The 14,490-nt window shown below is 41.8% G+C and overlaps 1 protein-coding gene across 5 annotated transcripts in view; it reads left to right on the top strand.

Annotated features, from left to right (window-relative positions):
* The window catches only part of mcoln2 (mucolipin TRP cation channel 2), a 105,025-nt gene that overhangs the window by 18,227 nt on the left and 72,308 nt on the right, over positions 1 to 14,490 (top strand). For all 5 annotated transcript variants that reach the window (XM_084162967.1, XM_084162966.1, XM_084162965.1 and 2 more), the window contains 2 exons: positions 3,572 to 3,668; positions 3,782 to 3,881. In XM_084162967.1, coding sequence (XP_084019093.1) covers positions 3,572 to 3,668; positions 3,782 to 3,881 — 197 coding nt within the window. The remainder of the gene's footprint in view (positions 1 to 3,571; positions 3,669 to 3,781; positions 3,882 to 14,490) is intronic.

Here is a 14,490-nt window from a genome sequence, read left to right as displayed (position 1 = left end):
TCATCTCCCTGACCAAGGCCCTTCTCCCCCAATTGCTTAGTTTGGCCAGGCGGCCAGCTCTTTGAAGAGTCTTGGTGGTTCCAAACTTCTTCCATTTAAGAATGATGGAGGCCACTGTGTTCTTGGGGACCTTCAATGCTGCAGACATTTTTTGGTACCTTTCCCCAGATCTGTGCCTCGACACAATCCTATCTCGGAGCTCTACGGACAATTCCTTCAACCTCATGGCTTGGTTTTTGCTCTGACATGCACTGTCAGCTGTGGGACCTTATATAGACAGGTGTGTGCCTTTCCAAATCATGTCCACTCAATTGAATTTACCACAGGTGGACTCCAATCAAGTTGTAGAAACATTTCAAGGATGATCATTGGAAACAGGATGCACCTGAGCTCAATTTCGAGTCTTATAGCAAAGGGTCTGAATACTTATGTAAATAAGGTTTTTCAGTTTTTTATTTTTAATACATTTGCAAAAATTTCTAAAACCTGTTTTCACTTTGTCACTGTGTAGATTTCTGAGTTTATTCCAAAAGCCTATTCTTTCCCCGTTCATTTTGCCTATAGGAATGGCTGAACAAACCAGAGGTAAATCATTTCCGTTTTTTAGGACTACAAGTTGGCGAGCTCTATAGAAACACATGACTTCCGGCTCAACGTAACGGAGTGGTTATGGCAGGGGTTCCCAAACTTTTTTGGCCCACGACCCCATTTTGATATCTGAAAATTATCATGACCCCAACCATGTGAAATAAGTTACGTAATTAACAGCCAATGTTTTATTTTTTATTTGGGGCTATGGCAGTCAATTGAAAAACATTCTAGCAGTATTTCTGATTGTCTTCTCAACTCACCATCACATACCTTTAATGTGGGGCTATGACAGTCAATTGCAAATGAGTCTCTTATCTCACCAACACTAATGAGATGGGTGTGCTTGATGCATGTCGCGTCAGAGCGTTTCAAAGTCAGGGGGCGTGGTCGACATTGCACTCCTCATCTCTGCTGTCACATCCAACCTGGATCGATATTTGGTTTTAATGCAGACGAGAGTACTGAATCCAGCTTCACACAGATATGAGCTGGCGAAGGGTACCATGAGTTAGAGTATATGGTGCTTTCAACTGGGAACTCAGAAGAATACAAGGTCAAATCATGTTCTTCAGGTCGAAAAGTCAGAGCTCTAGAAAGAGGCCAGAGTTCCCGACCATTCAAAACGATTTTTCTTTTCCGAGTTCCCAGTAGTCTTGAACACACTGAAGTCGGAAGTCAGAGATTTCCGAGTTCCCAGTTGTTTTGAACATGGCATTAATGCTCAGAGGGAGATGGCAGGGTATTTCCTTTGAGTCAGGAACCAAAACTCCTCCGTAGTGACCTGTTGTCTGCAGCATTCCGTCACATGACAGCTCGATCAGCTGTTCGATTTAACTTACTGGCATGTCAACTGAGCCAGGATCACAGTCAAATGGATTGGGAAGTAGGTCCCAAAGTAATCTTCCAAGCGTTGGTGGTGAGCAGTCATCACTTGTAAGTAAGTAGCCTTGCACAAGCCTTGGCTTGTGCGAGCCGGAACGGCTCATAGGGCAGAAGCCTATGTCCTGTTTCTGTAGCATGAGGCAGCTTGATGTACAAGTACACGCCCTGGACAGGACACTAGTCTATCGCAGGGCCTTTCCCCCAATCTATCTCCTTAATGCTGAGTGCCAAACGGCAACAAATCAGGTCCCATTTTTACAGTCTTTGGTATGACTCGGCCAGGGATTGAACCTTCCAATCTCAGGGTGGACACTCTAACCACAAGGCCACTCGTGTGGGACACTTACTGATGCTGTTTCCTGATAGAAACATGCACAGCCAAGGGAAGGGGGCATGGTTCACTTTAGGAAGACTCTCTCCAATAACAATTCTTTCCTCTGAATCCACTGATTCGGTCACTCATCTGTAGAATGTTTTTGTATTTCCCCTGTGTTATGTGTTTAGTTCATTCAATTTCTCAAATATGTCTGTTACATAGGCAATTGTGAATATTACATCCATTGTGAATGACAACAGTTCCTCTCTCAATGCGAAAAATCTTTCCAACACTCCCCCTCGATAACCACCAAGCCTCGGTGTGAAATAGAACATTATCATGCTCTGATCCCATATCTCCACATAGTTTTGCGAACAGGAGTGCGTGCAGTGGATGTGGTTTGATGTAGTTTACAATTGAAGTTACCTGCTGCAGTATATCTCCGAGTTCTTTGCTCAGATCTTTTGCCAACAGTTGCTCTCGGTGTATCATACAATGCGCTCATATAGCAGAGGGAGACACATTCATAGTTAGAGTGCAGAGGCCTGCCCGCCGTCTCATCATAAATGGAGCCCCATCTGTGCAAACGCCCACCATTCGATCCCATATAGTCTGTTTATATAATCTGTTTTTCGTCACATCCCCTATGCCGTTTCATGCTCGGGAATCGTGAGAGAACAATATGTCCTCGTGAATAGCATCCCCCAATCTGTATAGCAAACAAAAGTCAGAGTTTCCTCTTGATTACTAGCAATAGCATAAATTCTTGTTTGTTTAACAGTATTATCTGACAAAGATATTGATGTGAGTTTCTGTGCCTCTGCCTCCCCACACATTGTTTTCACCATATCAATTGTGGCCGGTAATATCAAAGTCTGCAATAGTGTGTGGTTTCATAGCTTAGTGGGCCTAGTCATTCAGCGTGGGAATGATTCAATTGCAACGGTCAAGTGCGGCCTTTTCCATGATCTAAGGGCACACTCTGGTTGAATTTTATATTTTATATTTGAATAATTTTCATTTAGATTTTTAAGGTTAACCACAATACAATGATGGGGGGGTGCTGAGGAGTATTTCTGTCTGTAATAAAGTCCTTTGGTGGGGAAAAACTCTTTCTGATAGGCTGGGCCTGGCTCCCCAGTGGGTGGGCCTGGCTGCCAAGTGTGTGGGCCTATGTCCTCCAAGGCCCACCCACGGCTGCACCCCTGCCCAGTTTGTGAAATCCATAGATTAGGGCCTAATTTATTTATTTCAATTGACTGATTTCCTGATATGAAATGTAACTCAGTCAAATGTTTAAAAATAGTTGCATTTTGCGTTTATATTTTTGTTCAGTATATATATTTTGTGGGCGACCCCATTTTCATATCAGGCAACCCCACATGGGGTCACAATCCATAGTTTGGGAACCGCTGGCTTATGGGTAATGTGATTGAGGCCTCCTGTAGCTCAGTTGGTAGAGCATGGCGCTTGCAACGCCAGGGTTGTGGATTCGATTCCCACGGGGGGCCAGTATGAAAAATGTATGCACTCACTAACTGTAAGTCGCTCTGGATAAGAGTGTCTGCTAAATGACTAAAATGTAAATGTAATTGAGGCTTTACATGTACCTGCTGATGTATCACCACGCAGGCTATGTTGTGTCGAGCGTGGTGGAATGAAAACTAGTAGTGGGCTGACCCCCCCTACAGCCGACCTTGCCCCATTCCATGTGCCGCAGCGAGGTGTTCTTGGATCATGGGGGATTGATTTCTCATTAACGTTGGCATGTTTTCCATTCAGGCTTGTCGACATCAAGATCACTTTTCAACTTAAAGGAATCAACCTGCAAACAGTGCGCTCACATGAGTTACCGGACTGTTATACATTCGTTGTTACGGTAAGGTTCCTTTGTTGTGTTTAAACATGTAACCCCATCATCACGCCCATGGAGCGCTGTTGGTACTGTTAGACCATTTTGTAATCTGTTTTCAGTTGTCTCTCTTTCTCCAGATTACATTTGATAACCAGTGTCACAGCGGAAAGATGAAAATCTTCCTCGACATTGACGCACTGAGCAGTGCGTGCAAAAACTGGAAGATTTCAGGGACTGGTAAGTATAGTTTAGTTAAGTTTGGGTTATTAAGAAACCCATTTGTTCATCAGGATTAATTGTCCTGGGTTATAAAATAAACACAGTATGTTCAAATACTTGAGGTGCCGTTAATTAGGTGTACATGCAAAGCAATGCACAACTCTAGATTCCTTACAAAATGTATTCATTATTATTAGGTGTGCATGCAAAGCAATGCACAACTCCAGATTTCTTACTCATATAATTATAATTATTTGATTCATTCTGCTTGTTCTAGCGCTTAAACGACTTACGCTACTAACACGAAACCAACTTCCAAATGTGCAGACTGACCCAGCTTAGACTGCTTGAGAAAACATTTTTGATATTATTTATACTTTTTGTACTACAGCAATATTTAAATGAGCTCCCAATGCATTTCCATGGCAATAAAAATGCCATAGACTTACACTATATATATACAAAAGTATGTGGACACCGCTTCAAATTAGTGGATTCAGCTATTTCAGCCACACCCGTTGCTGACAGGTGTATAAAATCGATCACACAGACATGCAATCTACATAGACAAACATTGGCAATAGAATGGCCTTATTGAAGAGCTCAGTGACTTTCTGCCCTGCTAGAGCTGCCCCTGTCAACTGTAAGTGCTGATGAAGTGGAAACGTCTAGGAGCAACAACGGCTCAGCCGCGAAGTGCTAGGCCACACATGCTCACAGAATGGGACCGGCGAGTGCTGGAATGCGTAGCGCGGAAAAATTGTCTGTCCTCGGTTGCAACACTCACTACCGAGTTCCAAACTACCTCTGGAAGCAACGTCAGCAAAATAACTGTTAATCGGGAGCTTAATTAAATGGGTTTCCATGGCCGAGCAGCCGCACACAAGCCTAAGATCACAATACGCAATGCGAAGCGTCGGCTGGAGTGGTGTAAAGCTCACCGCCATTGGACTCTGGAGCAGTGGACACGTGTTCTCTGGAGTGATGAATCACGCTTCACCATCTGTCAGTCCGACGGACGAATCTGGGTTTGGCGGATGCCAGGAGAACGCTATTTGCCCGTATGCATAGTGCCAACTGTAAAGTTTGGTGGAGGAGGAATAATGGTCTGGGGAGATTTTTCATGGTTCAGGCTGGGCCCCTTAGTTCAAGTGAAGGGACATCTTAACGCTACAGCATGCAATGACATTGTAGACGATTCTGCGCTTCCAACTTTGTGGCAACAGTTTGGGGAAGGCCCTTTCCTGTTTCAGCATGACAATGCCGCCGCGCACAAAGCGAGGTCCATACAGAAATGGTTTGCCGAGATCGGTGTGGAAGAACTTGACTGGCCTGCACAGAGCCCTGACCTCAACCCCATCGAACACCTTTGGGAGGAATTGGTACGCCGACTGCGAGCTAGGCCTAATTGCCCAACATCGGTGCCCGACCTCACTAATGCTCTTATATATAAAAGCAACATGTAAAGTGTTGGTCCCATGTTTCATGAGCTAAAACAAAAAATCCCAGACATTTTCCATACGCAAAAAGCTTATTTCTCTCAAATTTTCGGAACATATTTGTTTAGTGAGCATTTCTCCTTAGCCAAGATAATCCATCTGAGGACTATTTCTGTATTTTCTGGGGAAAAACGAATTCTGATTGGCTGGGGCTGGCTCCCCAGTGGGTGGGCCTGGCTGCCAAGTGGGTGGGCCTTGGCAGCCAGGCCCACCCACTGGGGAGCCAGCCCCAGCCAATCAGAATTCGTTTTTCCACAGGCCCATCCATGGCATTTGCATAAAATACATCACCAACAGTAACTCTTAAACCATTCAAGCTAGAGATACTAAACCAACTTCCTCATGTTCAAGCTATCCTATCTTCCATTTCTGACAAATGTTAATACATTTTAACTATAAAATATTGCATAAAATAACTCACTAACAGTAACTCTTAAACTGTTCTAGCTATAGATACTCAACCAACTTCCTCATGTTCAAGCTATCCTAACATCGAATTCTTGAAAACTTTTATCAACTATAACTATATGAAATTGCATAAATTTGAATAAAACATCTACAAACAGTAGTTACTGAACTGTTCAAGCTATAGGCACCAAGCAAACTTTCACATGTTAAGGCTATCCTAACTTTAAATTATTAAAAACTTTCAACAACTACAACTATACAAATGTGCATAAATGAGCATAAAATAACTCACCAACAGTATCTCTTAAACCATTCAAGCTAGAGATACTAAACCAACTTCTTCATGTTCATGCTATCCTAACTTCAAATTCTTAAAAACGTTATTTAATTATAACTATAGATATTTGCATAAAATAACTAACTAGCCGTTCAAGCTTCAGACACGAAACCAACATCCATATGTTCAAGCTATCCTATCTTCAAATTCTTAACTTTGATCAACTATAATTACATACATTTGAATAAATTAGCATACAATGACCAACCTACAGTAACTCTTGATCAGTTCAAGCAAGACACACATTAAACCAACTTTCACATGTTCAGGCTATCTTGACTTCAAATTCTTAAAAACTATACCAATTGGCAGATATTATCATAAAATAACCCACCAACAGTAACTCTTGATCTGTAACAAGCTAGAGCCACCAAAACATGTTCAGCCTATCATAAATTCAAATTCTTAAAAACGTTAATAAACTATAACTGTAGACATTTGCATAGATTAGCATACATTTACTCACCAACGGGAACTCTTCTTCCGTTCAAGATAGAGACACCAAACCAACTTTAATAAACTATAACTGTAGACATTTGCATAGATTAGCATACATTTACTCACCAACGGGAACTCTTCTTCCGTTCAAGATAGAGACACCAAACCAACTTTCTCATGTTCATACTATCCTAACTTCAAATTCTTCAAAACTTTCAACAACAACAACTATACAAATTTGAAAGCTTTTGCATAAATAACCCAATAAAAGTAACTCTTCTTCCGTTCAAGCTAGAGACACCAAACCACCTTTCTCATGTTCAGGCTATCCTAGCATCGAATTCTTAAAAACTTTTATCAACTTTAACTATATGAAATTTCATAAATTTGCATAAATAATCTACAAACAGTAATTATTGTACTGTTCAAGCTATAGGCACCAAACAAACTTTCACATGTTCAGACTATCCTAACTTCAAATTCTTAAAAACTTTCAACAACTACCACTATACAAATTAGCATAGATGAACATAACAGTATATCTTAAACCATTCAAGCTAGAGATACTAAACCAACTTCCTCATGTTCATGCTGTCCTAGCTTCCAATTCTTAAAAAACATCAATTATAATTATATACATTTCCATAAAATAACACAATAACAGTAACTCTTGAACCATTCAAGCTAGGGACACCAAACCAACTTTCACATGTTCAGGCTATCCTAACTTCAAATTCATACAAATGTTTGAACTGTTGAACCATTCAAGCTAGATCACATGTTCAGGCTATCCTAATGTCAAATTCTTCAAAACGTTCAACAACTACAACTATAGAAATGTGAAAACATTATCATAAAATAACCCACTAAAGGAAACTCTTCTTCCTTTCAAGCTAGAGATACTAAACCAACTTTCAAATGCTCAGCCTATCCTAACTTCAAATTCTTATACACTTTTATCAACTATAACATTACAAATTTGCATAGGTTAGCATAAAATGACTCACCAACAGGAACTCTTGAACAGTTCAAGATCGAGACACCAAATCAACTTTCACATGTTCAGGCTATCCTAACTTCAAATTCTTAAACACGTTTATCAACTATAAACATTTGCACACATTAGCATAATATAACTCACCAGCAGTAACTCTTGAACCGTTCAAGCTAGAGACACCAAACCAACTTTCACATGTTCAGGCGATCCTAACTTAAAATTCTTATTTTTTTTACAACTAAAACAACACAAATGTAAGTGCATTTGCAATAAAACTCATCAACAGTGTTATGACGAGTTTCTCTGGTATCTCGTACTTCAGGGTGTAAGAGAATAGTTCAACACTTAGATGGAGAGTTGATTCATAGTTATTTAATAGTTGCAGTACTGGATTCACATGACAAGCGGTACAGGCGTAGCCTATTGTCATCCGAATGACTTACATAGAAAACCTTTATATATAATGCTTTCCGAGCTACTTCCATCCAACAGTTGCCAACCATTATTGAGTGTCACTCATCTCCTATAATAGGATCCCCCAACATGGTATCGTGTGGCACCCTAGCCAGGCTATTCCATCACATACTCCTTCTAAGATTAGCACCAGTGGTCCCCAATCTATATTGGCATGCAGACCTTCTGGCACCCACCAGTGACATAAATAACACATGGTGTGTCCTTATCCTCTCTATATGAGATCAAAGACTGTCACGATCGTTAGGGAGAGACCAATGCGCAGCGTGTTGAACGAACATGGTATTTATTATCTTCAGTGATAACATACACAACCAACAAAACAATAAACGACTCGTAACGTCCAACGGTAACAAAGACCAACTGGAACAAAAACCCATAAACACAAAGGGAAAACAGACAGTTTAAATATGGCTCCCAATCAGAGACAACCAGCCAACAGCTGACACTCGTTGCCTCTGATTGGGAGTCACTCAGGCAAACATAGAATATAACAAACTAGAATGAACACCACAGAATGAACACACCCTGGCTCAACATATAGAGTCCCAGAGCCAGGGTGTGACAGTACCCCCCCTAAAGGCGCGGACTGCGACCGCGCCTCAACTAAAACAAAACAGGGAAGGGCTGGGCGGGCATACCTCCTCGGCGGCGGTTCTGGCTCCGGCCTTGACCACCACCCTCCAATTAACCCCTCATAGCGCCCCTGGTCCAGTCTGGCCCCGCTGGCTGGAGCTGAACTTGACACTGGTGGAGCGGATTGCTCTAGCTCCGGCGCGAAGCATCTGACCGGTGCCGGACCAGCCACCGGTGGAACAGGCACGGCCCGTGCCGGACTGACGACGCACACCACTGGCTTGGTGTGGGGAGCAGGAGCGGGCCGCGCCGGGCTGACGAAACGCACCACTGACTTGGTGCGGGGAGCAGGAGCGGGCCGGACCGGGCTGACGAAGCGCACCACTGACTTGGTGCGGGGAGCAGGAGCGGGCCGGACCGGGCTGACGAAGCGCACCACTGACTTGGTGCGGGGAGCAGGAACGGGCCGGACCGGGCTGACGAAGCGCACCACTGACTTGGTGCGGGGAGCAGGAACGGGCCGAGCTGGGCTGACGAAACGCACCACTGACTTGGTGCGGGGAGCAGGAATGGGCCGGACCGGGCTGACGACGCGCACCACTGACTTGGTGCGGGGAGCAGGAACGGGCCGTGCCGGGCTGACGAAGCGCACCACTGACTTGGTGCCAGTGGCAGGAACAGGCCGGACCGTACTGGGAACACACACCACTGGCCCTACGTGGGGATCAGGAACAGGCCGGACCGGACTGGCAACACACGCCAGTACCTCTCGCCGTGCCTCTACATCCTCCTTCCCCCTGGTGACCAGTGACTCCCGTAACCTGGCGGCCTCCTGCTGCCCCGTCGTCCACGGCGTTAGCCCCCCCCTAAAAAATTTATGGGCTTCACTCCTACCCGTGGCCAAGGCCTCCATCCCTCTTGCCAGACTCGCACTCATCTCCTCCCACGCTGCTTGATCCAGTCGAGGTGGGTTTTTCTGTCACGATCGTTAGGGAGAGACCAATGCGCAGCGTGTTGAACGAACATGGTATTTATTATCTTCAGTGATAACATACACAACCAACAAAACAATAAACGACTCGTAACGTCCAACGGTAACAAAGACCAACTAGAACAAAAACCCACAAACACAAAGGGAAAACAGACAGTTTAAATATGGCTCCCAATCAGAGACAACCAGCCAACAGCTGACACTCGTTGCCTCTGATTGGGAGTCACTCAGGCAAACATAGAATACAACAAACTAGAATGAACACCACAGAATGAACACACCCTGGCTCAACATATAGAGTCCCAGAGCCAGGGTGTGACAAAGACATTAACAAATACTGTATAAAAAGAAGTTATATCAATCCCCCGTTTTCATTATTTTGCTGTTGTAAGTGAAATTCAACAGATATAACGTAACTTGAACCAAACAAACCAAACATACAAATTAATTCCCAACCTCCTGACATCAACCCAGAAAATACATTGATTTATGACAATTTGTAAGTTACATGTAGACTACAATATAGTCAGATGAATATATCCCAATAAAAATAACTTCAGTCTCCATTCTCCATGTTCATTCAGAGGAACCCAAGCTTTTCTCTGTTCACTTGGGGCGCTATCTGATCGGCTGAGGTAGTCTTGTTTCCACATTTTCAATCCTGTCTTTCTCTAATATATTTCCCATAGTTTTAGTTAATTTCCCAACACCTTCCTATTATAATGGCAAGTATGTACAAAATGCATTCCCCTATAATCGCATACATTCCCCCTTTATCTACTGTAATAGCATCCAATGCTATACGATTATCAATTGCATAGTGTCCAATGAGTGACATTTCAGACCCAGTTGCTTGAAAATCCAAAACTGTTAATAGGTACCATGTTCCACTCTGTTCAACCCTGACTCTGTTCCCATAATATGCCTGAGGAGAGATACAAAGTATAACACTGGTTTCAGTCACTGTTGAATCAGCACAGCTTTGGACTAGTTAGGATTGAGGAATTCAACCAAAGGTCAGATCAAATGGAAATAGCATAAACATTCCTATGTCACTCACACCAAACCCCATGATAGTAACCAATTAATTTCTTGCCTAGCAACATAGATATAACCATTCTAAAAATCCACATCAATCCCCCCTCTTTGGGAATACATAGTCCCCTATCAATACCTCCAAATCGTTCAAATGTATATAGTGACTAATATGTGAATACGGTAACCTAATAATCAACATGTTCATGATATCAGTCACAATCCTTACATGTTTCAAACAGTAAGATTCAAAAAGTTCTACTCGAAATAAATCATATAAGTGATTACAATTACAATAAGGTATTGCTGTTTTAACCATAATATCTATTTAAGACAGTTCTCACAATTGCACACCTGCTGAAAATAGTTTCAACATCTTTAGTTACTAATATATACTAATGATTTACATAAATCACTCAGTCATTTTATGAATCAAAACCAAAACCAAATTACTTATCTCAAATTTAAACCAAATTTAGAATGACAATTCTTAGTGATTCACATTGGACCGATCACTCAAAATTAAAACCCTCAACAAAAGCACCCATTACAACTTTCAGAGTGTACACGTATATTAACATACACTATAAATATCCATAATTCTATTATGACCTTCCTCATCCTGAGAATAACTACAGATCATTATCTCAATGCATTCTTAGTAATACAGTGAGGGAAAAAAGTATTTGATCCCCTGCTGATTTTGTACGTTTGCCCACTGACAAAGAAATGATCAGTCTATCATTTTAATGGTAGGTTTATTTGAACAGTGAGAGACAGAATAACAACAAATCAATCCAGAAAAACGCATGTCAAAAATGTTATAAATTGATTTGCATTTTAATGAGGGAAATAAGTATTTGACCCCCTCTCAATCAGAAAGATTTGTGGCTCCCAGGTGTATTTTATAGAGGTAACGAGCTGAGATTAGGAGCACACTCTTAAAGGGAGTGCTACTAATCTCAGCTTGTTACCTTTATAAAAGACACCTGTCCACAGAAGCAATCAATCAATCCGATTCCAAACTCTCCACCATGGCCAAGACCAAAGAGCTCTCCAAGGATGTCAGGGACAAGATTGTAGACCTACACAAGGCTGGAATGGGCTACAAGACCATCGCCAAGCAGCTTGGTGAGAAGGTGACAACAGTTGGTGCGATTATTCGCAAATGGAAGAAACACAAAATAACTGTCAATCTCCCTCTGCCTGGGGCTCCATGCAAGATCTCACCTCGTGGAGTTGCAATGATCATGAGAACGGTGAGGAATCAGCCCAGAACTACACGGGAGGATCTTGTCAATGATCTCAAGGCAGCTGGGATCATAGTCACCAAGAAAACAACTGGTAACACACTATGCCGTGAAGGACTGAAATCCTGCAGCGCCCGCAAGGTCCCCCTGCTCAAGAAAGCACATATACAGGCCCGTCTGAAGTTTGCCAATGAACATCTGAATGATTCAGAGGAGAACTGGGTGAAAGTGTTGTGGAGCTCTTTGGCATCAACTCAACTCGCCGTGTTTGGAGGAGGAGGAATACTGCCTATGACCCCAAGAATACCATCCCCACCATCAAACATGGAGGTGAAAATATTATACTTTGGGGGTTTTTTTCTGCTAAGGGGACAGGACAACTTCACCGCATCAAAGTGACGATAGACGGGGCCATGTACCGTCAAATCTTGGGTGAGAACCTCCTTCCCTCAGCCAGGGCATTGCAAATGGGTCAATGACCCAAAACACACGGCCAAGGCAACAAAGGAGTGGTTCAAGAAGAAGCACATTAAGGTCCTGAAGTGCCCTAGCAAGTCTCCAGACCTTAATCCCATAGAAAATCTGTGGAGGGAGCTGAAGGTTCGAGTTGCCAAACGTCAGCCTCGAAACCTTAATGACTTGGAGAACATCTGCAAAGAGGAGTGGGATGTGTGCAAACCTGGTGGCCAACTACAAGAAACGTCTGACCTCTGTGATTTCCAACAAGGGTTTTGCCACCATGTACGAAGTCATGTTTTGCAGAGGGGTCAAATACTTATTTCCCTCATTAAAATGCAAATCAATTCATAACATTTTTGACATGCGTTTTTCTGGATATTTTTTTTCTTCTGGATATAGTTGTTATTCTGTCTCTCACCGTTCAAATAAACCTACTATTAAAATTATAGACTGATCATTTCTTTGTCAGTGGGCAAACGTAGAAAATCAGCAGGGGATCAAATACTTTTTTCCCTCACTGTACCTCCTATCCAAATGAGCAAATTTAGATAAATCCAAATGTATTGTCGACACAGCTAACCAACCCCTTCCTTCCCCGGCACTGAAATCTTCTGGCATCTCTTCATTATGTTAACAGCTTCATAGTTCAAAACGAATTGCCCATGACAATGTCCCAACTTCAATGTCTCATCCAAGTCACCACCATCTCTACACCCCATTGTCTTGTCCATTTGCCACCCAGTATACCAACAACATGAGAAATGTTGTATTTGAACAGATCTTTCTCCATTCTCACTCAATGGTGGACTCCTGTCCCACTCCCTCGAGATAGAAAACATGAGAGAAAATCAGTTGATAGCTTCGATTGGCTGTTGTAGACCGGTTGCAGGTAGAAGTGGTGCTGTACAGGAACATCTTCAACGCCTCTGATGTTCATCTTCATCCGGTTCAAAGTTTATTATTATTTTTATTTTTATTTATTTTTGGTTTACAACTTTCTAGGCCAAATTATCCCTGCTATGCATCAAGACACCATCTGTATTTACCACAAGACAAGACAGAACATAACAGTTTAGTTGAGTTCATTTCTAATCGAAGAAATCCATATAAGCAATAACTATATGACTAATTATTATGTTTTACCAATTATTCTTAATACCAATATCTAATATACTCCCCAATTTATATTAGGGAAACTCTCCACAGACAGGGAAATGAATGTCAGGTGTGAAAGTCAGGTGATTCTTGAAATTCTGGAAGATCTTGAAGTTCTTGGATGTCTGTCCCTCCGCCGAGGGAATCAGCCAGAACACATAGCTCATCAGTAGCATTCCCCTTGCCTCAACTCTGTATAATAAATTACCTTAAATTCTCTTGGCTTTCCAGTGTGGGTGACCAATTCACACTAGAAAGTCAGGACGGAGTTCAGAGGTCATTCAACCCTTCAAAGAAGTGTTCCATTGTATAGTATAGACTAATCATTAACAACAGTCAAAACATTTAATAAATGCTTTGTATCCCAATTGTACATGAAGTCCTCATCACATTTCTTCTCAAAAGAAATCACGTGTTTACCCAAAACTCACTCATAAAACAAAAAACTTCAGAAAGTTCTGTGTGTGTTCCTTTAAGACTTATCATCTCTGACCTATTAAAACCCCCTAAAATAAAAATAAAAACCCTATATAACCATTATAATAGGTGGGTTGTGTGTGGTTATTTGAAAAAACATATTGGAAAACAACAAACAAAAATAGCCAGGCTGTATTTAATTTGGTAGCTCCCTCTTACGACCTAATTATAAGACGAATTGTACTAACTGCTCCCCCTAGCCCACAGACTTTGGAAACATCCCAATGAGAGATAAGGAAATCCAAATTTTCCTGGAAGAGAAAGTATACATTTCGTTAACATTTAATTATAATCAGAAATCCCAAAATATTAATTACACACAAAACATGATGCAGATATACCCTGTCCTACCTCACATCAATAATCGTTTGTTTCACTCTAATTCCTCATTAATACTCCAGAAGAAGATTACATAAAATCTCTCAAAAGATGAAAACCACTCAAGTTTACAATGAGTATTTTTAATTGATAACCCTTTATATTATTATTATTATTATTATTATTATTATACCTGTAAATGTAATACCTCAT

Source organism: Coregonus lavaretus (assembly GCF_964263955.1).
Source record: "Coregonus lavaretus genome assembly, chromosome: 6".
NCBI classification, from domain to species: domain Eukaryota; kingdom Metazoa; phylum Chordata; class Actinopteri; order Salmoniformes; family Salmonidae; genus Coregonus; species Coregonus lavaretus.
This window is presented reverse-complemented; position numbering and strand designations above follow the sequence as displayed.